This window comes from Bubalus bubalis, chromosome 13 (genome assembly GCF_019923935.1).
Source record: "Bubalus bubalis isolate 160015118507 breed Murrah chromosome 13, NDDB_SH_1, whole genome shotgun sequence".
NCBI lineage: Eukaryota > Metazoa > Chordata > Mammalia > Artiodactyla > Bovidae > Bubalus > Bubalus bubalis.
Window position 1 is genome coordinate 15,841,669 of NC_059169.1, and position 27,572 is coordinate 15,869,240.

General features: G+C 39.2%; 1 protein-coding gene across 1 annotated transcript in view; it reads left to right on the plus strand.

The window, feature by feature from the left end:
- The window catches only part of LOC123328868 (ATP-binding cassette sub-family C member 4), a gene marked incomplete in the record, with an annotated part of 1,148,417 nt that overhangs the window by 1,095,023 nt on the left and 25,822 nt on the right, over positions 1–27,572 (plus strand). Inside the window, 1 exon segment of the mRNA XM_045162484.1 lies at positions 15,856–16,011. Within this exon segment, the coding sequence (XP_045018419.1) occupies positions 15,856–16,011 (156 nt within the window).

Genomic DNA, 27,572 nt, shown 5'->3' on the forward strand with positions numbered 1-27,572 from the left:
GTCTCTACTTTCGAATATGCTATCTAGGTTGGTCATAACTTTCCTTCCAAGGAGTAAGCATCTTTTAATTTCATGGCTGCAGTCACCATCTGCAGTGATTTTGGAGCCCCAAAAAATAAAGGTTGACACTGTTTCTATTTCCCATGAAGTGATGGGACCAGATACCATGATCTTCATTTTCTGAATGTTGAGCTTTAAGCCAACGTTTTCACTCTCCTCTTTCATTGTCATCAAGAGGCTTTTTAGTTCCTCTTCACTTTCTGCCATAAGGGTGGTATCATCTGCGTATCTGAGGTTATTGATATTTATCCCAGCAATCTTGATTCCAGCTTATGCTTCTTCCAGCCCAGTGTTACTCATGATGTACTCTGCATATAAGTTAAATAAGCAGGGTGACAATATACAGCCTTGACGCACTCCTATTCCTATTTGGAACCAGTCTGTTCTTCCATGTCCAGTTCTAATTGTAGCTTCCTGACCTGCCTATAGATTTCTCAAGAGGCAGGTCAGGTGGTCTGGTATTCCCATCTCTTTCAAAGTTTCCCACAGTTTATTGTGATCCACACAGTCAAAGGCTTTAGCATAGTCAATGAAGCAGAAATAGATGTTTTTCTGGAACTCTCTTGCTTTTTCGATGATCCAGAGGATGTTAGCAATTTGAACTCTGGTTCCTCTGCCTTTTCTAAAACCAGCTTGAACAACTGGAAGTTCACTGTTCATGTATTGCTGAAGCCTGGCTTGGAGAATTTTGAGCATTACTTTACTAGACCGTGAGTTGAGTGCAATTATGTGGTAGTTTGAGCATTCTTTGGCATTGCCTTTCTTTGGGATTGGAATGAAAACTGACCTTTTCCACTGCTGAGTTTTCCAAATTTGCTGACATATTGAGTGCACCACTTTCACAGCATCATCTTTCAGGATTTGAAACAGCTCAACTGGAATTCCATCACCTCCACTAGCTTTGTTCGTATGATGCTTTCTAAGACCCACTTGACTTCACATTCCAGGATGTCTGGCTCTAGGTGAGTGATCACACCATCGTGATTATCTTGGTTATGAAGCTCTTTTTTGTACAATTCTTCTGTGTATTCTCGCCATCTTTTCTTAATATTTTCTGCTTCTGTTAGGGCCATATAATTTCTGTCCTTTATTGAGCCTATGTTTGCATGGAATGTTCCCTTGGTATCTCTAATTTTCTTGAAGAGATCTCTAGTCTTTCACATTCTGTTTTTTTTCCCTCTATTTCTTTGCATTGATTGCCAAGGAAGGCTTTCTTTTCTTTTCTTTTTTTTTTTTTTTTGGAAGGCTTTCTTATCTCTCCTTGCTATTCTTTGGAACTCTGCATTCAGATGCTTATATCTTTCCTTTTCTCCTTTGCTTTTTGCTTCTCTTCTTTTCTCACCTATTTGTAAGGCCTCCCCAGACAGCCATTTTGCTTTTTTGCATTTCTTTTCCATGGTGATGGTCTTGATCCCTGTCTTCTGTACAATGTCACAAACCTCCATCCATAGTTCAACAGACACTTTATCAGATCTAAATCTATTTCTCACTTCCACTGTATAATCATAAGGGATTTGATTTAGGTCATACCTTAATGCTCTAGTGGTTTTCCCTACTTTCTTCAATTTAAGTCTGAATTTGGCAATAATGAGTTCATGATCTGAGCCACAGTCAGCTCCCAGTCTTGTTTTTGCTGACTGTGAGAGCTTCTCCATCTTTGGCTGCAAAGAATATAATCAATCTGATTTCTGTGTTGACCATCTGGTGATGTCCATGTGTAGAGTCTTCTCTTGTGTTGTTGGAAGAGGGTGTTTGCTATGACCAGTGCATTCTCTTGGCAAAACTGTATTAGCCATTATCCTGCTTCCTTCCATAAGACTTCCTTTTGCATTCCAGTCCCCTATAATGAAAAGGACATCTTTTATGGGTATTAGTTCTAATAGGTCTTGTATACCCTTAGTGTCTTATATATTCTTTTAAGATATCATTTATGGTACACCTATGATCATAGCAGCCAAAAGTTGGAAGGAGCTAAATCCTTACAATGAAGTATTAATCAGCCTTTAAAAGGAAGAAAATTCTGACCTATGGATAAACCTTGATGACATCTTGCTAAATGAAAGAAGCCAGACACAAAAGGAATGAATACTCTGATTCTATTTATGTGAGATTTCTAGAGTAGTCAAATCCAAGAAGACAGGAAATAGGATGATGGTTTCCAGGGACTGGGGAAGGGGGAAATGGGGAGTCATTTGTTAATGGGTAAGAATTTTAGTTTTATGAGGCAAAAAAAAAAAAAAATTGTCAAGCTTAGTTGCACAGCAATGTGAATGAACTGAACACCAAACTATCTACTTAAAAATGGTTAAATGGTTAAATTTTATGTTATGTGAATGTCATCATAATTAAAAGATAGCACCTGTGGCATGCTTTGTAATTTGGGATCTGCATTTCATAGTACTTTGAGGCTTTTTAAAATCAGGAAGCATCTTGTTTTCATCTTTGTCCCCAGAGAGTAGCATTCTGAGGGCACAGGGAGGGTGCTGAGGGACTACTGGTTGTGAGGATGAGTGAGTAACACAGGTATGAGCAAGTGGAAACCAACACACAAACACACACACACACACATGACAACTCTGTATATAACTGAAAGAACTGCTCTTTAAAACTCTTACCACCCCAGACCCATCTAATGGCTGTAGCTGTGATTTAACGAATGAAACCCTTGTAACATGAAAGAATATTCAACTTAATGCCCGAATGCTACCCAGGGAGCAGCTTCAGTTAGTCACAGGGCAAAAGCTCCCTCCTAATTATCTCCAGTTTCAGTGTAGGTCAGGAAAAATGTGAACTGCTGTGTCAGGAAAACATTAACCACAGCTCTTGATATAATCTTTTCCCTGAGAGCACTGTAGGTGGTGTTTACTTACTCTCAGACAAGGTGTCTGTCAGATTTTCTGTTGTAAATGTAATCCTGTTAACCTGCACTTGTCTTAAATTTCCCCCAAAGCCATAAAATATAACTTATCTAAAATACTCTGTAGTACAACTTAGGAACATAACATTCTTATTCTTCCTTCTAAAACCTGCAAATCATGGGATTAAGATTCTAAAATGTTTGAGGGAAAACTGAATTTGGAGACTGAATTAATAACTGCAGTAACTTGACTTTTGATCTGTGCCTTGATCCACTCTCAGTATCACTATTAGCTTCATTTCTGTGTTTGGAAATGATACCCGTGCAGTGTGTTCATGAAATGATCTCACCCACCTGTGTATATCCCAGCTTCCCTCTCCTGCTCACCTGTCCCAGCCCTCATCACTCCAGAACACTGCTTTAGTGTTGGATTTGATTGATAGAGGATGCTTTTTTCAGGGGTTGGGGTGAGGGGCATGGTGGACAGGGGACTTGGGAGTGAGCCAGCCCAGCAGAAGTGGGGCTTTATTCTCTTTCCCTTATTTCCTCTTCTGTCCTGATTCCTGGAAGTTAGAGTCAATAGGAAAGTATAGTAGGTGCTATGCAGGATTTTAATTCACAGAAGAAATAGCAAGTAAAAATAAGGAACTAGGACTCCTCGTGGTGCAGTGGATGAGAATTTGCCTGCCAATGCGGGGGACACTGGTTCAATCCCTGGTCTGAGAAGATTCCACATGCTGCAAAGCAACTAAGCCCTGCACCACAACTGCTGAGCCCCTGTGCCATAACTACTGAAGTCTTTGCTCAGCATCAACAGAAGCCCCCTCAGTGAGAAGCCCATGCACTGCAACAGGAGTAGCCCTCACTCATCACTACTAGAGACAGCTCTTCCAAAGCAAACAGGACCCAGCATAAAACATAAAAGCCAAACATAAAAGCCAACATGAGGTAAATAGGACCCTAGACTTCCTGGTTAGAGTATGAAAACAGGCTACATTTTTCATTTAGATGATTTTGTGGTTGATTTGATCATTTTAGAGAATCCTGGGCAATAAAGTATTTTCCAGCTCTTGAGATAGATTGATTTTGCTTTGTTTTTGCTCACAGCTATTATTTGGATGATACACTTTTACAGATGCTTATTAGTAGACCATGCTATAATGTGCAAAAATATTAGTTTCCTAAATTTTCTCATTTTTTACACAATATTTTCTTAAAATCCCCTCTCTTCACTCCCAGATTGGCCCACTTCTCCTGCCGGCTTCCTAATTCCCTGTGACTCAGACTGTGGTGCCAGGGCCAGCAGCACCTGCATCTCCTGGAGCTTCTTAGAAATGCAGAGTCTCAGGCTCACCCAGACCTCTTGACTCAGAATTGCATCTGAACATGACCTCCTCATTTCTCTCCCATGGGCAGTTTTTGATGAGTGATAACCTGTGATTTCCAAAAAATGTCTTTTGACAGTTTGAAATTGAACTCAAGAATTCCCAAGTCTCTGTTGCGACTAAGCAGGAGGCTCTAAAATGTTCTGTGCCACTAGATTTACTTACTTTCATGGTCTATAAATTGGACCTTTACATTATAATTTAATTCTGTGTGATTCCACCACATCATTTGTGTCTTTCCAGGGGAGTCTATCTTCATCACAGGCAGTTTTCATCCTGCTGTCTGTCTTTCCCCACATCGGCCTCATGCAGGAACTGGAGGGATTTCCCATAGGCTCGGCCCTGCCTGGACCTGGAGTTAGAGTCAGCCCCATGCAGCAGTGTATATGTAGCTCTTTCACCACCTGATGTGATCAAAAATGAGTCTTGCTGCCACAAACAGGACATGAGTTCTGTTTGGCCTGTTCCACAGGTACCATGTGTCTCACTTAGCTGCAAGTTTCTCTCTCAATCCGGCTGTGGGTGCTGGTTCTTTCTGCTGACAGCTGGTCTGCCTGCCCTCAGGTACCCTCTTTGTTCCCACTCACCACAGATATGCCTGTGTCCATGTCAGGCTTTAACTATCTGGCCATAAGATCTCTATGGTAGGCCTGTTCCTTTAACTCCAACTACACCTCTTCCCACTATCTCTGTTCTGGCTACACAGACACATGATAAGGTATCAGGCCATCCAGGGGATAAGGAGGCCCATCAGCAGATGGAAGAGAGGCCAAGAGACGTGGATTTGAGTCCCATCCTGCTACTTATGGGCTCTGATATTTCAACCAGACTAATTCATCTAAGCTTCAATCTTTTCTTGTGCAAAATGAAAGTGATAGGATTGATGTAGAGTTGATGAAAAACTTAAACAAGATAAGACATGTGAAGCACCCAAAATAACTGCTTAGACAAAAATGGTCATTATTTTCATAGGGTATAAAATGACCTTGAAGAAAGTAGGGAAAACCACTAGACCATTCAGGTGTGACCTAAATCAAATCCCTTATAATTATACAGTGGAAGTGAAAAATAGATGTAAGGGACTAGATCTGATAGACAGAGTGCCTGATGAACTATGGAATGAGGTTCATGACATTGTACAGGAGACAGGGATCAAGACCATCCCCATGGAAAAGAAATGCAAAAAAGCAAAATGGCTGTCTGGGGAGGCCTTACAAATAGCTGTGAAAAGAAGAGAAGCGAAAAGCAAAGCTGAAAAGGAAAGATATTCCCATCTGAATGCAGAATTCCAAAGAATAGCAAGGAGAGATAAGAAAGCCTTCCTCAGCGATCAATGCAAAGAAATAGAGGAAAACAACAGAATGGGAAAGACTCGAGACCTCTTCAAGAAAATTAGAGATACGAAGGGAGTATTTCATGCAAAGATGGGCTCAATAAAGGACAGAAATGGTATGGACCTAACAGAAGCAGAAGATATTAGGAAGAGGTGGCAAGAATACACAGAAGAACTGTACAAAAAAGATCTTCACGATCCACATAATCACGATGGTGTGATCACTCGCCTAGAGCCAGACATCCTGGAATGTGAAGTCAAGTGAGCCTTAGAAAGCATCACTACAAACAAAGCTAGTGGAGGTGATGGAATTCCAGTTGAGCTATTTCAAATCCTGAAAGATGATGCTGTGAAAGTGGTGCACTAAATATGCCAGCAAATTTGGAAAACTCAGCAGTGGAAAAGGTCAGTTTTCATTCCAATCCCAAAGAAAGGCAATGCCAAAGAATGCTCAAACTACCACATAATTGCACTCATCTCACACGCTAGTAAAGTAACACTCAAAAATCTCCAAGCCAGGCTTCAGCAATACATGAACAGTGAACTTCCAGATGTTCAAGCTGGTTTTAGAAAAGGCAGAGGAACCAGAGTTCAAATTGCCAACATCTGCTAGATCATCAAAAAAGCAAGAGAGTTCCAGAAAAACATCTATTTCTGCTTCATTGACTATGCTAAAGTCTTTGACTGTGTGGATCACAATAAACTGTGGAAAATTCTGAAAGAGATGGGAATACCAGATCATCTGACCTTTTTCTTGAGAAACCTATATGCAGGTCAGGAAGCTACAGTTAGAACTGGACATGGAACAACAGACTGGTTCCAAATAGGAAAAGGAGTACGTCAAGGCTGTATATTGTCACCCTGCTTATTTAACTTCTATGCAGAGTACATCATGAGAAACGCTGGGCTGGTGGAAGCAGAAGCTGGAATCAAGATTGCCAGGATAAATATCAATAACCTCAGATATGCAGATGGCACCACCCTTATGGTAGAAAGTGAAGAAGAACTAAAGAGCCTCTTGATGAAAGTGAAAGAGCAGAGTGACAAAGTTGGCTTAAAGCTCAACATTCAGAAAACGAAGATCATGGTATCTGGTCTCATTACTTCATGGCAAATAGATGGGTAAACAGTGGAAACAGTGTCAACCTTTATTTTTCTGGGCTCCAAAATCACTGCAGATGATTATTTCAGCCATGAAATTAAAAGACACTTACTCCTTGGAAGGAAAGTTATGACTAACCTAGACAGCATATTAGAAAGCAGAGACATTACTTTGCCAACAAATGTCCATCTGGTCATGGCTATGGTTTTTCCAATGGTCATGTATGGATGTGAGAGTTGGACTGTGAAGAAGGCTGAGCGCCAAAGAATTGATGCTTTTGAACTGTGGTGTTGGAGAAGACTCTTGAGAGTCCCTTGGACTGCAAGGAGATCAGTCCTGGGTGTTCATTGGAAGGACTGATGTTGAAGCTGAAACTCCAGTACTTTGGCCACCTCATGTAAAGAGCTGGGCTTATTTGATGCTTTTGAACTGTGGTGTTAGAGCAGACTCGTGAAAGTCCCTTGGACTGCAAAAGAATCCAACCAGTCCATCCTTAAGGAGTTCAGTCCTGGGTGTTCATTGGAAGGACTGATGCTAAAGCTGGAACTCCAATACTTTGGCCACCTCATGTGAAGAGTTGACTCATTGGAAAAGACCTTATGCTAGGAAGGATTGGGGTCAGGAAGACAATGGGACAACAGAGGATGAGATGGCTGGATGGCATCACAGACTTGATGGACATAGGTTTGTGTAGACTCTGGGAGTTGGTGATGGACAGGGAGGCCCATGCTGCAATTCATGGGGTTGCAAAGAGTTGGACATGGCTGAGCAACTGAACTGAACTGAAAATGACCTTAACCGCTTATACTGCAGAAGGTGTTGTCTGTCCCATGAGAATGATGTGTTAGACATTTGAAGTTGTGTTTATAGCTATAGGATCCATCTGCTGTACCTTTCTCTGATTTATCTTATACCTAAATAATATGGTAATAGATTTTCCATAAATTTCTCTGGCCTGAATTAAAATTCTCAGCTCGCAGTGGAAATTTTTTTGTCTCAGGACACCACAGGTGATACAAATTTGGTAAAGTCAAATACAATATATTTCCTGATGTCAACATATACAGTCTAGTTGAAGAAACAAAAAAAAATGACTATGTTAGCTTTATAAACTAGGAGGTCATGATTTTTATAGACATTAATAAAAAATGACATAACATCTGTAAGGGTTGGGACAAACCCACATAAGGGGACAGGGAGAGCATTTCCAAGGAATTAGGCATGTGAGCCAGACTTAGTGGTGTGTGGTTAGGTTTTCAGCAGGTGAAAATGCATGTGGAAGGCATTCTGGGAGGTGGGACCAGCATAAGCAAAAGCATGATGCCCTGATCCAGTGAATAAAGAATCAGACACCTGCAAAGCATTCAACAAAAGGAAATACCAGATGTGTAACACACATTTTTTCATTCGACCCTCACAACTACCTAGTGATGCCAAGGAAGCTGACTCATGTACATGAAGGATAGAGAGGTTAGAGAGGACAGTTTTGTAAAAGAGACATCTTGTGGTGGAGTGACGGTCCCTGAGCTAGCATTCAGGAGTTTAATCTAAGAAGTAAGAGCACATGGACCAGGGTGGGCAGGTGCGGGATAAGCAGGGAGCCAGAAGCTGTTGCATCTCTAGTATGATCCTTGGGAAAGTGATTCAACTTTTTGGAATCAAACTGATGTCAATTAGAACAAACCTATAACAACTGGATTTTTGAATGTGCAGGGAAACAGGTGGGAGTAGAAAATGGCATCATACTTCTGGAGAGTAGGTTAGAATCTTAACAGCTTCCTCTGAAAATGTTCATGCTTTGTTGTTGTTGTTCAGTCACCTAGTCGTGTCTGACTCTTTGCCACCCCATGGACTGACCACACCAGGCTTCTCTGTCCCTCAGTATCTCCTGGAGTTTGCCCAAGTTCATGTTTATTGTACCAGTGATGCCATCCAGCCATCTCATCCTCTGTCGTCCCCTTTTCCTCCTGCCTTGAATCTTTCCCAGAATTAGTGTCTTTTCCAATGAGTTGACTCTTTGTGTCAGGTGGCCAAAGTATTGGAGCTTCAGCATCAGTCCTTCCAATGAATATTCAGGACTGATTTACTTTAGGATTGAATGGATGATCTCTTGATGTCTAGGGATTCATACTTGCTGTCCAAGGGGTTTATACTTGACTCTCAGCAATTTCACATCAGAGAATTTATGTGAGAAAATGATTAAGGTTGTTTGCAAAGATTAAGTATCAGGGATATTTAACACAGAGTTATTTATGACAGCTTACTATTTGATGCAGTCATAGAGGATTTGTTAAATAAATGATCGCATGTACTATAATATTATACAATCATTAAAGTAAATATCTTAATGCAATACTAAATGAAAACACACATAGCAGTATGTTCACTTTATTTTTTTTAATTTTATTTTATTTTTAAACTTTACAATATTGTATTAGTTTTGCAAATATTGAAATGAATCCACCACAGGTATATCTGTGTTCCCCATCCTGAACCCTCCTCCCTCTTCCCTCCCCATACCATCCCTCTGGGTCGTCCCAGTGCACCAGCCCCAAGCATCCAGTATCGTGCATCGAACCTGGACTGGCAACTCGTTTCATGCATGATATTATACATGTTTCAATGCCATTCTCCCAAATCTCCCCACCCTCTCCCTCTCCCACAGAATCTATAAGACTGATCTATATATACATCAGTGTCTCTTTTGCTGTCTCGTACACAGGGTTATTGTTAACATCTTTCTAAATTCCATATATATGCGTTAGTATACTGTATTGGTGTTTTTCTTTCTGGCTTACTTCACTCTGTATAATAGGCTCCAGTTTCATCCACCTCATTAGAACTGATTCAAATGTATTCTTTTTAATGGCTGAGTAATACTCCATTGTGTATATGTACCCCAGCTTTCTTATCCATTCATCTGCTGATGGACATCTAGGTTGCTTCCATGTCCTGGCTATTATAAACAGTGCTGCGATGAACATTGGGGTACACGTGTCTCTTTCCCTTCTGGTTTCCTCAGTGTGTATGCCCAGCAGTGGGATTGCTGGATCATAAGGCAGTTCTATTTCCAGTTTTTTAAGGAATCTCCACACTGTTCTCCATAGTGGCTGTACTAGTTTGCATTCCCACCAACAGTGTAAGAGGGTTCCCTTTTCTCTACACCCTCTCCAGCATTTATTGCTTGTAGACTTTTGGATCGCAGCCATTCTGACTGGCGTGAAATGGTACCTCATAGTGGTTTTGATTTGCATTTCTCTGATAATGAGTGATGTTGAGCACCTTTTCATATGTTTGTTAGCCATCTGTATGTCTTCTTTGGAGCAATGTCTATTTAGTTCTTTGGCCCATTTTTTGATTGGGTCATTTATTTTTCTGGAGTTGAGCTGTAGGAGTTGCTTGTATATTTTTGAGATTAGTTGTTTGTCAGTTGCTTCATTTGCTATTATTTTCTCCCATTCTGAAGGCTGCCTTTTCACCTTGCTAATAGTTTCCTTTGTTGTGCATAAGCTTTTAAGGTTAATTAGGTCCCATTTGTTTATTTTTGCTTTTATTTCCAATATTCTGGGAGGTGGGTCATAGAGCATCCTTCTGTGAGGTATGTTGGAGTGTGTTTTGCCTATGTTCTCCTCTAGGAGTTTTATAGTTTCTGGTCTTACATTGAGATCTTTAATCCATTTTGAGTTTATTTTTGTGTATGGTGTTAGAAAGTGTTCTAGTTTCATTCTTTTACAAGTGGTTGACCAGTTTTCCCAGCACCACTTGTTAAAGAGATTGTCTTTAATCCATTGTATATTCTTGCCTCCTTTGTCAAAGATAAGGTGTCCATATGTGTGTGGATTTATCTCTGGGCTTTCTATTTTGTTCCATTGATCAATATTTCTGTCTTTGTGCCAGTACCATACTGTCTTGATAACTGTGGCTTTGTAATAGAGCCTGAAGTCAGGTAGGTTGATTCCTCCAGTTCCATTCTTCTTTCTCAAGATAGCTTTGGCTATTCGAGGTTTTTTGTATTTCCATACAAATTGTGAAATTATTCGTTCTAGCTCTGTGAAGAATACTGTTGGTAGCTTGATAGGGATTGCATTGAATCTATAAATTGCTTTGGGTAGTATACTCATTTTCACTATATTGATTCTTCCAATCTATGAACATGGTATATTTCTCCATCTATTAGTGTCCTCTTTGATTTCTTTCACCAGTCTTTTATAGTTTTCTATATATAGGTCTTTAGTTTCTTTAGGTAGATATATTCCTAAGTATTTTATTCTTTACGTTGCAATGGTGAATGGAATTGTTTCCTTAATTTCTCTTTCTGTTTTCTCATTATTAGTGTATAGGAATGCAAGGGATTTCTGTGTGTTGATTTTATATCCTGAAACTTTACTATAATCATTGATTAGTTCTAGTAATTTTCTGGTGGAGTCTTTAGGGTTTTCTATGTAGAGGGTCATGTCATCCGCAAATAGTGAGAGTTTTACTTCTTCTTTTCCAATTTGGATTCCTTTTATTTCTTTTTCTGCTCTGATTGCTGTGGCCAAAACTTCTTTAATCCCATTTTGTTTAAATATGTGAACTTGTCTTTAAGATCACAAACAAAAAAATACAACAGCAGTAAAAAAACACATACAGAAGCCTAGAAAGTAAAAACATCATCTTATGAATGTGTTTTTCAGAGTTCTATGGCATAGCTAGTATTTATTTACTTTTTAAATTCATTTGCACTGATTATGATTAAGGAAAGAGTTTATTTTAATTTGCTTTTTAAACACTGTGAGCCTGGAAAAGAAGTAATGAGAGTCAAATGGGGAAGACAGATGAAGGGGTTGCTTTGTGTGGGGCATTGGGGGTTGATTATGTTGCATTTGATGTGTGAAGAGAGGTCCAGGAGCAAGTGTCTAACAAGTGTCATCATCAGAACCAACCTGGTTGGAAAAACAGAAAGGGGCCATTGCAAAACAAATAACAGAAGATTTTCTCCAAGTATCTTTATAATTTTACTTATTTATTTTTGGCTGTGCTGGGTCTCTGTTGCTACTTGAGCTTTTCTCTAGTTGCTGTGTGTGGACTTCTCATTGTGGTGTCTTCTCTTGTTAAGATCTTGGGCTACAATGTGCAAGGGCTTCAGTAGCTGTGGACTGTAAGCTCAGGCCTGTAGTTGTGGTTGCCAGGTTCTAGAGCACAGGCTCAGTAGTTGTGGCTCATGGGCTTAGTTGCTTTGCAGCAGGTGGGATTCTACTGGACGAGGGGTTGAACACATCTCTCCTGCATTGGCAGGCAGATTTTTTCCCACTGAGCCACCAGGGAAGCCCTCCAAGTATGTTTAGATTGAAGAATGTAAGCTTACTGATACTGGTGATACTCTCCATGGGCAACTGGTAAAACCCTTTGGTTATCCAGATAAGACATTCAGACTATAGCTTTGACGACTGAATTCTAGGAATAATCAGAGTCAGATTTTCTTTGAGTTGCCTTTTTCTTTTTGGGGGCCTGTGGCCACACACCATGTGGTATCTTATTTCCCTGACTGGGGATTGAACCCACGCTTCCTGCAGTTTAAGAACAGAATCTTAACCATTGGAATGCCAGGGAAGTTCCCTGGTTTTTTAGTTCTCTTTGCTGGAGTTTGGAACACACAGTCCTGTGGTCATGAGCAGTCCTCAGGGCCCCTGCATATCTCAGCCCATTTACCCAAAGTTTACAGATGTTCCTGTTTGCACAGATGGATCAGTTTCAGTAGAGCTGATAACATGGGAACATACAAATATTCTCACAGATTAGTTCTCACCTATGTCCTGATGTGTGTTGGTTTATGTATGAGGACATGCGGAAATACAGGCACACCTATGGTATTGTGCTTCACAGATAATGCTTTAAAAAAAAAAACAAAACAAATTGGACATTTATGGCAATGCTGTGTCAGGCAAGGACATCGACACCACTTTTCCTACAGCATATGCTCACTTCATGTTTCTCTGTCACATTTTGATAATTCTTGCAGTATTACAAACCATTTTATCATTATTATATTTATTATTCTGATCTGTGATGAGTGATTTTTACTGCTACCCTATAAATGCTCAGATGATTAGCATTCTTTTAGCATTAAAGTATTGAAAATAAAGGTAAGTACGTTTTTATATATAATGCTATTGTACATCATTAGACTATAGTATAGTATAAACATAACTTTTATTTGTACATAGAAACAAAAAATTCATTTAACTTGCTTTATTTTATGATATTCACATTGTTGAAGTGGTCTGGAGCAAAATCCAAAATATCTTTGAGGCCTGCCTGTACACAGAACACATAAGCTACATATATACACACTACAATCTGCCTGTATGCAGAGAATGGCCCATCTATATTCTATGAATTAGGGTTAAACATAAAGTACAAAATGTCCTGAGAAGCCTATATGCTGATCAAGAAGCAACAGTTAGAACTGGACGTGGAACAACAGACTGGTTCAAAATTGGAGAAGGAGTACTTCAAGGCTGTATATTGTCACCCTGATTATTTAACTTATATACAGAGTACAACATGCGAAATGCTGGGCTGGATGAACCTCAAGCTGGAATCAACATTGCCAAGAGAAATGTCAATAACCTCATATATGCAGATGACACCACCCTTATGGCAGAAAGTGAAGAGGAATTAAGGAGCTTCTTGATGAAGGTGAAAGAGGAGAGTGCAAAAGATGGCTTAAAACTCAACATGCAAAAAATGAAAATCATGGCATCTGGTTCTATCACTTTATGGCAAATAGATGGGGAAACAATGGAAACTGTGATAGACTTTATTTTCTTAGGCTCCAAAATCACTGTGGACAGTGATTGCGCCCATGAAATTAAAAGATGCTTGCTTCTTGTAAAAAAAACTACAACAAACCTAGACAGCATATTAAAAAGCAGAGATATTACTTTGCTGACAAAGGTGCATATAGTTATAGCTATGGTTTTTCCAGTATTGATGTACAGATATAAGAGTTAGGTCATAAAGAAGGCTGGGCACTGAAGAATTGATGCTTTTGAACTGTGGTGGTGGAGAAGATTCTTGAGAGTCCCTTGGACAGCAAGGGGCTCCAACCAGTCCATCCTAAAAGAAATCAGTCCTGAATATTCATTCTAAGAACTAATGCTCAAACTGAAGCTCCAGTACTTTGGCTACCTGATGTGAAGAGCTGCTTCATTCTAGAAGACCCTGATGCTGGGAGAGATTGAATCAGGAGGAGAAGGAGATGACAGAGGATGAGATGGTTGGATGGCATCCCCAATTCAATGGACATAGTTTGAGAAAACTCCAAGAGATAGTGAAGGATAGGGAATCGTGGCATGCTGCAGTCCTTGGTGTCACAAAGAGTCAGACATGACTGAGTGACTGAACAACAACAAAATGTCTTATATTCATCGTATTATCTTTATAAGATAATAAAATTAGCTAAACCCACGTTTCTTATGTTTAATCTCTATAAAGATAAATTCTTTTTTGAAATGCCATGATTGATTTGACAGACTAGGATTTGAAACTTTAGAGGTATTCAAATCAGAAAACATGAAAAGTTCCAAGCATTTTGATTATATTGCTCAGAAAGATTTAGTTGTTCTTTTTTTAAACACATGAGTTTTAAAACTACTGATTTATAAATGATACAAGCACATCATACACTCTCATCAGTTCCAGATTCTAAATAGAGATGTAAATCATCTCTTGGAAAGCTTTCTTCAGGGAATTTGCAGTTGGGCTTCCCTGGTGACTCAACGGTAGAGAATCTGCCTGCAAGGCAGGAAACCTGTGCTCCATCCCTGGGTCAGGAAGATCCCCTGGAGTAGGAAATGGCAACCCACTCTAGTATTCTTGCCTGGAGAATTCCATGAGAGGAGCCTGGCGGGCTACAGTCCATGGGGTCACAAAGAGTCAGACACAACTGAGTGACTAATACTTTCTTTTACTATAAAATTCTTTGGTGAAAAAGGCCAGTTTCTGCATATATATTTGAATGTAGTTTTATTCCTTACCAGCATTTTACCTGCATTATATTGATTCTTTAATCTTACTGTTTATACACTTAATTTCTTTCTGCTTTTGTTTTTAATAAATAGACTGACACTTGACATGTATTTTTCCAAGGTTTAGTTGCAAGTATTAATGTATTAATACAAAGCCTTTTGAAATGCTCTGATAAAAGGTCCCATGTAAACAGCAAACACTGTGTTGTTGTTTATCTCATTATGTGCATTTTGTCTACTGGCCTCTGTCTTTCAAGACTGAGACCTGCATTTTGTATTTGAAGATGTTTCTTTTCAAGATGGAATATAATTAAGATATGTAATATCAGGAAGTGATTTCATTTTTCTACTGAAGAATAATTTCTCTTAAATAAATGACATATCCCTGAGAAAGTGAGTACTTTTTGTGTATAACACTTCTGATTTGACTAGTCGAGATCTCTGTAAAATTATCCATGTAAATCTCAAGGTCAAATTACCCAGGGAGTAAAAGCTGACTTCTTATGGACCACTTAGGAGACTGCTGGTTTTTCACTGCCAGCAGATTATTTTTTAAGTCATCTTCTTCCTTTATTTACGCATGTTAGTTACACACACATACCCCCACACACACACACCACATACACATACATGTCTCTCCCTTTAACATACCGCATAATGGATACTATGTGATAATTTCAGACAACAAACAATTTTCTGCATATTAAGCATTTATTCAGGGAAATCTGAATAAAATTGCCTGACATTTTTAGAAGACATGAAAGTGACTCTAGTTTATATTATATATTCTTGGGATGATGGTGGTCTCAATCAGGGGCATTTGTGAATTTCTGTCATTTTTGGTTGCCACAATTTCGGGGTTGCATCTGGTATCTAGTGGGTTCATGGTTATTGTTAAACATCCCACAATATACAGGACAGGCCCCCAACCCCTCAACAGTGAATTGTGAATTGCCTGGTCCAAAACATCAGTAGGGCCATGCTTGAGAAACTTACAGGCTACTCTTTATATATAATAGAATTTTTAAGATTCATCTTCAACAATCAGGGTTCTCCTGGGTTTTGTGCATCCTGTTAATCCTTCATCCCCCTGGGTCTCTTTACAGTATGGCATCGTGGGAAGAACAGGAGCTGGAAAAAGTTCCCTCATTGCTGCCCTTTTTAGATTGTCAGAACCTGAAGGTGGCATTTACATTGATGACATCTTGACAACGTATATTGGACTGCACGATTTAAGGAAGAAAATGTCAGTTGCACCTCAGGTATGCACAGCAGAGCATTCTCACATGTTCTTTTTATAAGGCATTTAAGTTTAAGTGCTTTAATTTGATTTTTTTTTTCAAATTAAGTGAATGAGGTGATCATTTTTTTTCCCAATAGAGCATATTTTTAGCGGAAGGTATTTTCAACAGACACTTTCATCAGATACCATGTTTCATTTTTTTGTTCATTTGTCAGTTTTGTGTGCGTGTGATTTAATAACTTACTGAAATAGATTTCTGGACTCAGACTTCCTCAGTTTCCATAGTTTTATCTGCTGATAATCACATAATTCTGAGAAGGATAAACTGTTTGTTTAGTGCTGGAGAGTTTCCTGTAGGGAAACATAAATTTTATTAATAAGTGTCTTACAGATGTAATTTTACTGTAGGAAATAAGGATATCTTTTCAAAGGTGATTATCTCCTTGGAGAACTTTCTGTGAAATTGTGGGGCTTTGAAAATTATAGGCTATATAGATGCTTTGGGGAGATTTTGATGATTTAGCTATTAATGAATAATTTTCACCTGGGAGGCAAGACAGACTAGTGAGGAAGAGCAGGGGACTCAGAATTCTGTTCCTATGAACCTCAGTTTTCTCTGTCTTACAAGGCAGCTAAGAGTACCAGCCTCTTGAACTGTGGTGAAGACAAAATAGGTCAGTGAGTGTGAAGTGCTTCATGTAGACCCAAATGTCCCTGCTGTGATGGTGGAGTGTTGAATTGGCCATCTCTTCCTGGGCTCTGATTCTTTTGTCTTCTTCTTCTGAAAGAAGTATAACTTTCAGGGAAAGTTTTGAAGACTGGACTATGTGCATAGTACACACTCCTATCATTCCTTGTGGTTCATTCACTCAATATAATTCTGTGGTACATACTGTGAAATTACTATCCTCCAGGTATATAGCCAAGGGCAACATATGCCCTGTGTCCTTATCTATCATCTTGTCCTCTGCTTTGACAGATTTGTGATTTCTTTTAAAAAATTTGAGTTCTTATTTATATATTCATTAATCACCTGCCCATCAAAGGAAACTCAGTAAAATACCCTCTTGAGATGAGGAACAGAGAAGAGATGAGACAAAAAGAGCCAGGCAAATGTGCTTCCTGGAATGTGGGTGTAATGTGTCCTGAAATACCTGTTTATCAGGAAGTATGTACAACGTGGCACCCAAAGGAAGGCGAATGTGGACTTGGGCTACCTACCCATGGCCTTTAAAATACCTGAAATTACTCTAAGTAGTTTTGAAACCAAGATATTCTTTTCAGACTCTAGTGAATGCCACCTCACACCTCTTAAGATGTCTGCTATCAAAGAAAAGAGAGAGAAAAGAAGAAAATGACAAGTGTTGGCAAGGATGTAGAGAAATTAGAATCCTTATTCATTGCTGATAGGAATGTAAAATAGAACAGCCACTATGGAAATCAACTTGTTGGTTGCTCTGAAAAGTTAAAGATAGAATTATCATATGACCTAGCAATTCTACTTTAGAGTATAAACCCAAAAGAATTGGAAGAAAGGTCTTGAAGAGATACTAGAACATACATGTTATATAGAGCATTATTCTCAACAGCAAAAAGATGGAGGCACCCAAGGGTCTATTGACATATGAATCAACAAACAAAATGTGGTACATATACATACAGTTGAATATTATACAGCCTTAAAAAAGAAGAAAATTCTAACACATGCCATAGCACAGATAAACCTTGAGAAAACTGAGTTAAGTGATATAAGCCAGTCACAAAGGGCAAATATTGTATGATTCTACTAACAGGAAGTACCTAGAGTAGTAAATTCATGGATACAGGACATAGAATGGTGGGTGCCAGGACTGGCCAGGAGAGGGGAGTTGTTGTTTAATGGGTACAGAGTTTCAGTTCTCCCAGATGAAAGATCTGTCACTGGATGGTGGTGATGGCTGTACAACAATGTGAATGTATTAAATACCACTGAACTGTGCATTTAAAGTGGTTAATCTAGTAAATTTTATGTGTATTTTACCAGTTTGAAAAAGTTTTTTTCAAAGGTATCCCTTTCAAGAAAAATGGGAAGACCTTTTTAGAACATTCAGTCCCAATATTTAAAGATTTCCTCTGGCTGTTAGATTTACGACTTGTTGTTACAGTAGAAAATAAATGAGCTTAGATTCCTTAGCTTTAGGTTTTGAGGGCCTAGAGGAGCTATCCCACGTTGAAGGTCAGGAAGGGTGCGGTGAGGAGATACACCTCATCCAAGGTAAGGAGCAGCGGCTGCGCTTTGCTGGAGCAGCCGTGAAGAGATACCCCACGCCCAGGTAAGAGAAACCCAAGTAAGATGGTAGGTGTTGCAAGAGGGCATCAGAGGGCAAACACACTGAAACCATACTCACAGAAAACTAGTCAATCTAATCACACTAGGACCACAGCCTTGTCTAACTCAATGAATCTAAGCCATGCGCGTGGGGCAACCCAAGACGGGCGGGTCTTGATGGAGAGATCTGACAGAATGTGGTCCACTGGAGAAGGGAATGGCAAACCACTTCAGTATTCTTGCCTTAAGAACCCCATGAACAGTATGAAAAGGCAAAATGATAGGATACTGAAAGAGGAACTCCCCAGGTCAGTAGGGGCCCAATATGCTACTGGAGATCAGTGGAGAAATAACTCCAGAAAGAATGAAGGGATGGAGTCAAAGCAAAAACAATACCCAGCTGTGGATGTGACTGGTGATAGAAGGAAAGTCCGATGCTGTAAAGAGCAATATTCCATAGGAACCTGGAATGTCAGGTCCATGAATCAAGGCAAATTGGAAGTGGTCAAACAAGAGATGGCAAGAGTGAATGTAGACATTCTAGGAATCAGCGAACTAAAATGGACTTGAATGGGTGAATTTAACTCAGATGACCATTATATCTACTACTATGGGCAGGAATCCTTCAGAAGAAATGGAGTAGCCATCATGGTCAACAAAAGATTCCAAAATGCAGTACTTGGATGCAATCTCAAAAACAACAGTATGATCTCTGTTCGTTTCCAAGGCAAATCACTCAATATCACAGTAATCCAAGTCTATGCCCCAACCAGTAACACTGAAGAAGCTGAAGTTGAACAGTTCTATGAAGACCTACAAGTGGTTTTAGAACTAACACCCAAAAAAGATGTCCTTTTCATTATAGGGGACTGGAATGCAAAAGTAGGAAGTCAAGAAACACCTGGAGTAACAGGCAAATTTGGCCTTGGAATATGGAATGAAGCAGGGCAAAGACTAATAGAGTTTTGCCAAGAAAATGCACTGGTCATAGCAAACACTCTCTTCCAACAACACAAGAGAAGACTCTACACATGCACATCACCAGATGGTCAACAACGATATCAGATTGATTATATTATTTTCAGCAAAAGATGGAGAAGCTCTATACAGTCATCAAAAACAAGACCAGGAGCTGACTGTGGCTCAGATCATGAACTCCTTATTACCAAATTCAGACTTAAATTGAAGAAAGTAGGGAAAACCACTAGACCATTCAGGTATGATCTAAATCAAATCCCTTATGATTATACAGTGGAAGTGAGAAATAGATTTAAGGGCCTAGATCTGATAGATAGAGTGCCTGATGAACTATGGAATGACTATCATGACATTGTACAAGAGACAGGGATCAAGATCATCCCCATGGAAAAGAAATGCAAAAAAGCAAAATGGCTGTCTGGGGAGGCCTTACAAATAGCTGTGAAAAGAAGAGAAGCAAAAAGCAAAGGAGAAAAGGGAAGATACAAGCATCTGAATGCAAAGTTCCAAAGAATAGCAAAAAGAGATTAGAAAGCCTTCCTCAGCGATCAATGCAAAGAAATAGAGGAAAACAACAGAATGGGAAAGACTAGAGATCTCTTCAAGAAAATTAGAGATACCAAGGGGACATTTCATGCAAACATGGTCTCGATAAAGGACAGAAATGGTATGGACCTAACAGAAGCAGAAGATATTAGGAAGAGATGGCAAGAATACACAGAAGAACTGTACAAAAAAGATCTTCACAACCCAGATAATCACGATGGTGTGATCACTCATTTAGAACCAGACATCCTGGAATGTGAAGTCAAGTGGGCCTTAGAAAGCATCACTACGAACAAAGCTAGTGGAGGTGATGGCACTCCAGTTGAGCTATTTCAAATCCTGAAAGATGATGCTGTGAAAGTGGTGCACTCAATATGCCAGCAAATTTGGAAAACTCAGCAGTGGCCACAGGACTGGAAAAGGTCAGTTTTCATTCCAATCCCAAAGAAAGGCAATGCCAAAGAGTGCTCAAACTACCGCAAAATTGCACTCATCTCACATGCTGGTAAAGTAATGCTCAAAATTCTCCAAGCCAGGCTTCAGCAATACGTGAACCGTGAACTTCCTGATGTTCAAGCTGGTTTTAGAAAAGGCAGAAGAACCAGAGATCAAATTGCCAACATCTGCTGGATCATGGAAAAAGCAAGAGAGTTCCAGAAAAACATCTATTTCTGCTTTATTGACTATGCCAAAGCCTTTGACTGTGTGGATCACAATAAACTGTGGACAATTCTGAAAGAGATGGGAATACCAGACCACCTGACCTGCCTCTTGAGAAATCTGTATGCAGGTCAGGAAGCAACAGTTAGAACTGGACATGGAAGAACAGACTGGTTCCAAATAGGAAAAGGAGTACGTCAAGGCTGTATATCGTCATCCTGCTTATTTAACTTCTATGCAGAGTACATCATGAGAAACGCTGGACTGGAAGAAAGACAAGCTGGAATCAAGATTGCCGAGAGAAATATCAATAACCTCAGATATGCAGATGACACCACCCTTATGCCAGAAAGTGAAGAGGAACTAAAAAGCCTCTTGATGAAAGTGAAAGTGGTGAGTGAAAATGTTGGCTTAAAGCTCAACATTCAGAAAATGAAGATCATGGCATCTGGTCCCATGACTTCATGGGAAATAGATGGGGAAACAGTGTAAACAATGTCTGACTTTATTTTTGGGGGCTCTAAAATCACTGCAGATGGTGACTGCAGCCATGAAATTAAAAGACGCTTACTCCTTGGAAGGAAAGTTATGACCAACCTAGATAGCATATTCAAAAGCAGAGACATTACTTTGCCAACAAAGGTTCGTCTAGTCAAGGCTATGGTTTTTCCTGTGGTCATGTATTGATGTGAGAGTTGGACTGTGAAGAAGGCTGAGCACCGCAGAATTGATGCTTTTGAACTGTGGTGTTGGAGAAGACTCTTGAGAGTCCCTTGGACTGCAAGGAGATCCGACCAGTCCATTCTGAAGGAGACCAGCCCTCGAATTTCTTTGGAGGGAATGATGCTGAAGCTGAAACTCCAGTACTTTCGCCACCTCATGGGAAGAGTTGACTCATTGGAAAAGACTCTGATGCTGGGAGGGATTGGGGGCAGGAGGAGAAGGGGACGAAAGAGGATGAGATGGCTGGATGGCATCACTGACTCAATGGACGTGAGTCTGAGTGAACTCCAGGAGTTGGTGATGGACAGGGAGGCCCAGTGTGCTGCAATTCATGGCGTCGTGAAGAATTGGACACGACTGAGCGACTGAACTGATCTCTGAAATGGCCACGTTAGATTAGTTAGTAGAACTAAAGGGCATGTCTATAAAGTCCTTTCATATCCTTGGAAAAAAGCTTTAGAAACATGCCCTGCATTATTTTCAAAGCTTCTTAATAGAAAAAAGTTGTATGCTTGTGTACATAAAATAATTCTGTAAATAAATAATGTGAGATGATTCTTGGCTCTGCAAATAATATTTGGTAGCACATCTGAGCAAAAACTAAGCATACCTTGACATCAGCATGTTTTGGTTCTGTTCTGTTGGTTTCCATCATTCCTTTGAGCGTGTTCTAGGTACACACTCCAGAGAGTTTACTTAGAAAATAGTGCTAAGCTTTGTGTCCATGTACATTCCACTTTATATGCATTTGTCTCCAAGGTGCAGTGTTGGTTGATTAATGAGAGAGAATCTGGAGAGAACTTGCAATGTGTAAACGTTCCCAGGAAACCATTCAGGAGGCAGACAGGGCTGGAATGTTTAAGAGTGTAGGCCAGTGTCAACATGACTCACAGTTTTATTCCTGCTCTGCCTCATATGACTATGTTGCCTTGATGACGTCACTTGGCTGCCAAGCTTCAGCATTCTCATCCTTAAACCAAGTCTTAGAATCATTGCCACACAGATTTGTTATGAAGATGTAACTGGATGAGATAATGTTTGTGTCCGTGTCTGGTTCTTGGGAAAGCTCAATCATTAGGAATTGTTATTATTCATAAGGATCAGGGCACTGGCCTGTGGGTATTATTTCTGTTTAAGTAAAAAGACTAACACATTCTGGAGTGTACAGCAAAGTGGCTCAGTTTTATATATTTTACATATGTAAAATTTTATATAAATATATATTTATATATATGTGTGTATATATACACACATATATATATTACAGATTCTTTTATCATAGGTTATTGCAAGATATTACACATAGTTCCCTGTTCTATACAATACATCCCTTTTATCTATTTTGTATATAGTCGTGTGTATCTATTACTACCAGGTTTCTAATTTATCCCTCCACATTGCTTACATCTTTTGTAGCCACTAGATTCTTTTCTTATTGCAAAATTCAGACTTAAATGAAGAAAGTAGGGAAAACCACTAGACCATTCAGGTATGATCTAAATGAAATCCCTTATGATTATACAGTGGAAGTAACAAATAGATTCGTGGCATTAGATCTGATAGAGTTCCTAAAGAACTATGTATGGATGGAGGTTTGTGACATTATACAGGAGGTGGTGATCACAACCATCCTCAGGAAAAAGAAATGTAAAAAGGTGAAATGGTTTTCTGAGGAGGCCTTACAAATAGCTGAGAAAAGAAGAGAAGCTAAAGGCGAAGGAGAAAAGGAAAGATATACCCATCTGGATGCAGAGTTCCAAAAAATAGCAAGGAGAGATAAGAAAGCCGCCTTCAGTGATCAATGCAAAGAAATAGAGGAAAACAATAGAATGGGAAAGGCTAGAGATCTCTTCAGGAGAAGGCAATGGCACCCCACTCCAGTACTCTTGCCTGGAGAATCTGATGGATGGAGGAGCCTGGTAGGCTGTAGTCCATGGGGTCGCTAAGAGTCGGACAGGACTAAGCGACTTCACTTTCACTTTTCACTTTCCTGCATTGGAGAAGGAAATGGCAACCCACTCCAGTGTTCTTGCCTGGAGAATCCCAGGGATGGGGGAGCCTGGTGGGCTGCCGTCTATGGGGTCTCACAGAGTTGGACATGACTGAAGTGACTTAGCAGTAGCAGAGATCTCTTCAAGAAAATTAGAGATACCAAGGGAACATTTCATGCAAAGATGGGCTCGATAAAGGACAGAAATGGTATGGACCTAAAAGAAGCAGAAGATATTAAGAAGAGGTGGCAAGAATACACAGAAGAACTGTACAAAAAGATCTTCATGACCCAGATGATCACGATGGTGTGATCACTCACCTAGAGCCAGACATCCTGGAATACGAAGTCAGTGGGCCTTAGGAAGCATGAGCAAAGCTAGTGGAGGTGATAGAATTCCAGTTGATCTATTTCAAATCCTGAAAGATTGATGCTGTGAAAGTGCTTCAGTCAATATGCCAACAAATTTGGAAAACTTGGTAGTGGCCACAGAACTGGAAAAGGTCAGTTTTCATTCCAATCCGAAAGAAGGGCAATGACAAAGAATGTTTAAACTACTGCACAATTGCATTCAACTCACACAATAACAAAGTAATGCTCAAAATTCTCTAAGCTAGGCTTCAACAATCCATGAACTGAGAACTTCCAGAGGTTCAAGCTGAATTTAGAAAAAGCGGAGTAACCAGAGATAAAACTGCCAACATCGGTTGATCACAGAAAAAGCAAGAGAATTCCAGAAAAAAACATCTATTTCTGGTTTATTAACTACACCAAAGCTTTTGACTGAGGATCACAACAAAATGTGGAAAATTTTTCAAGAGATGGGAATCATAAGCCACCTTAAATGCCTCCTGAGAAATCTGTATGCAGGTCAAGAAGTAACAGTTAGAATGGGACATAGAACAACAGACTAGTTCGAAATTGGAAAAGGAGGACATCAAAGCTGTATATTGTCACCCTGTTTATTTAACGTATGCAGAGTACATCACATGAAATGCCGACCTGGATGAAGCACAAGCTGGAATCAAGACTGTAGGGAGAAATATCAATAAGCTCAGATATGCAGATGACACCACCCTTATGGCAGAAAGTAAAGAGGAACTAAAGAGCCTCTTGATGAAAGTTAAAACAGAGAGTGAAAAAGCTGGCTTAAAACTCAACATTCAAAAAAATAAGATCATTGTTTATGGTCCCATCACTTCATGGCAGGTAGATGAGGAAACAATGGAAACAGTGAGAGACTATTTTCTTGGGCTCCAAAATCACTGCAGATGGTGACTGCAGTCATGTAATTAAAAGACACTTCTACTTGGAGGAAAGACTATGACAAACCTAGACAGCATATTAAAAAGCAGAGACATTACTTTGTTGACAAAGGTCTATCTAGTCAAAGCTATGGTTTTTCCAGCAGTCATGTATGGATATGAGTGTTGGGCCGTAACGAAGACTGAGTGCTGATAAATTGATGCTGTTGAACTGTGGTGTTGGAAAAGATTCTTGCGAGTCCCTTGGACTGCAAGGAGATCAAATCAGTCAATCCTAAAGGAAATTAGTCCTGAATATTCATTGGAAGGTTTGATGCTGAAGCTCCAATACTTTGGCCACCTGATGTGAAGAGCTGATTCATTAGAAAAGACCCTAATGCTGGCCAAGACTGAAGACAGGAGAAGGGGATGACAGAGGATGAGATGGTTGGATGACATCACTGATTTGATGGACATGAGTTTGAGCCAGCTCCAGGAGTTGGTGATGGACAGGGAAGCCTGGTGTACTGCAGTCCATGTGGTTGAACAGTGTCAGACATAGCTGAGGGACTGAACTGAGTGTGTTTTCTATGTGTGTGAGTCTATCTCTGTGTTGTAAACAAGTTCATTTCTATCAGTTTTAAGATTCCACATATGAGTGATCTCATGTGATGTTTGCCTTTCTCTGTCTGACTTATTTCATTTAGTCTGACAAACTCTGGGTCCCCATCCTTGTTGCTGTGATTGGCATAATTTCATTTTTGTATGGCTGATAATATTCCATTGTATGTTTGCATATGTGTGTATATCCCACATCTTCTTTATTCATTCATCTGCCATGGACATATCTTGGCTATTTTAAGTACTTCTGCTGTGAATATTGGGGTACATGTATCTTTTTGAATTAGGATTTTTGTCTTGTCTGGATATATGCTGAGGTGTGGAGTTGTTGAATCACATGAGAACTCTTTTTCTGTTTTTTTTTAAGGAACCTCCACATTGTTTTCCATAACTGCACCAGTTTACATTGCCACAAACAGTGTGGGAAGGTACCCTTTTCTCCATACCCTCTCCAGCATTTATTATTTGTAGACTTTTTAATGATGGCCATTCTGACCTGTGTGAAGTCATACCTCACTGTCATTTTGATCTACATTTCTCTAATAATTAGTGATGTTGAGTACCTTTTCATATTCATATTGGCCATTTGTATTTCTCTTTGGAGAATCTCTAGGTCTTCAGCCCATGTTTTGATTGCAATGTTTGCTTCTTTAATATTGAGCTGTATAAGCTATTGTATATACAGAAATCTCTTGCCTTTATATCTAAAACCAAAGTATCAGAAAGAGAAATTAAGGAAACAATCTCACTAGCCATCATGTCAAAGGAAGAAAAAGCAACACTAGGAATACCTAGGAATAAGCCTACCTAAGAAAATAAAAGACCTATAGTCCAAAACTATAAGACGCTTGATGAAAAAAATCAAAGACGATACAAACAGATGGAAAGATATACTGTGTTCTTAGATTGGAAGAATCAATATTGTTGAAAAGGACTATTTACAGATTCAATGCAATCCCTATCAAATTACCAGTGGCAGCTTTCACAGAACTAGAACAAAAAAAGGTTTTTTGTTTTTTTTTTTTTATTTGTATGTAAACAGAAAAGACCTCAAATAGTGAAAATGGTCTTGAGAAAGAGCAAAACTGGAGGAATCACAGTCTCTGACTTCAGACTATACTACAAAGATACAGTAATGGAAAAAGTATGTTACTGTCACAGAAACTAGACACATAGATTAGTGGAACAGGATAGAAAACCCAGAAATGCACCCATGCACTATGGTCAGTTAATCAAAGACAAAAGAGGAAAGAATATGTAATGGAATAAATAAATTCCTTCCAGTCTTCAATAAATAGTGCTGGGAAATCTGGACAACTACATGTAAAAGAATGAAATTAGAACTTTCTCTAATACCATATGCAAAAATAATGTCAAAATGAATTAAAGACCTAAAGACCTGTAAAACATGATCCAATAGGAAAATATAGACAGAACACTCTTTGACACAAAGCACAGCAATATATGTTCTTGGATCTGTCCCCTAAAGTCATGGAAACAAAAACAAAAATAAACTAGGTCCAATGGGACCTAGTTAAACTTAAAAGAATTTGCAGTGCAAAGGCAACCATAAATAAAACCGAGAAGACAGCCTATGGAATGAAAAAAAAAATTGCAAATGTTGCAGCCAACAAGGTATTAATTTCTGAAATATACTAGCAGGATTCAAATTTAAAGAGATTCCCAAGGACCTGGGTAGGCAGAGACAGAGGAGTGTTGACATAGACCCTGAGTCCTGGGGGGATCTTTCAGAAATGAATGCTGTGTTCATAAGAAGGTACTCCTCAATTTGTGTTCAAAATTTCAGCAATAAGGAAAAATGAAAGCTCTTCCTAAATAATTCCTTGAACAGAACAGGTAGCTGAAGTATGTTCATCCTTCGTGCTGAAGATCTGAAGTAGTTAAGTATGTTTCCCAGAAAGAACACTGATTGTGATTATGTTCGGGGAGTAGCTGCTTATCTGAAAGGGTCTGGAAAATGAAGATGGAGAAAAGAGGAATATTGTTGACCAGCCTCCGCTTGCCTGGCCACATCATCTGTTTTAACCTCATGCACACAACTGAAGGATGAGAAATTGCCTGCATGTAGAATATTAGGGTTGATAATTACAAACAGTAAGAAGTTTTATGAAAATCTAAAGTAGAATGATGGTTATTACCCTGAAAAGGAACCCTTACTATTGCATAGATTGTTGTTTATTCTTTGATTCTAGATTCAAGAGTTTTAAGGGAGACCTTAAATTTGGGTCTTGGGATTTTTCAGTTCAGTAATCATTTTGAAATGGCTGACCAGTGATTTCACTGCTTTGGAGGCATATTGGCCACTTAATCAACTTTGGGCAAATAAAGCTCCTTTTTTTAAAATATAAATTTATTTATTTTAATTGAAGGTTAATTACTTTGCAATATTGTATTGGTTTTGCCATACATTAACATGAATCTGCCACAGGTATACACAGATGTATAGAATAAAGCTCCTTTTATCATGTCTTTTTAATTTTGGATTTTTC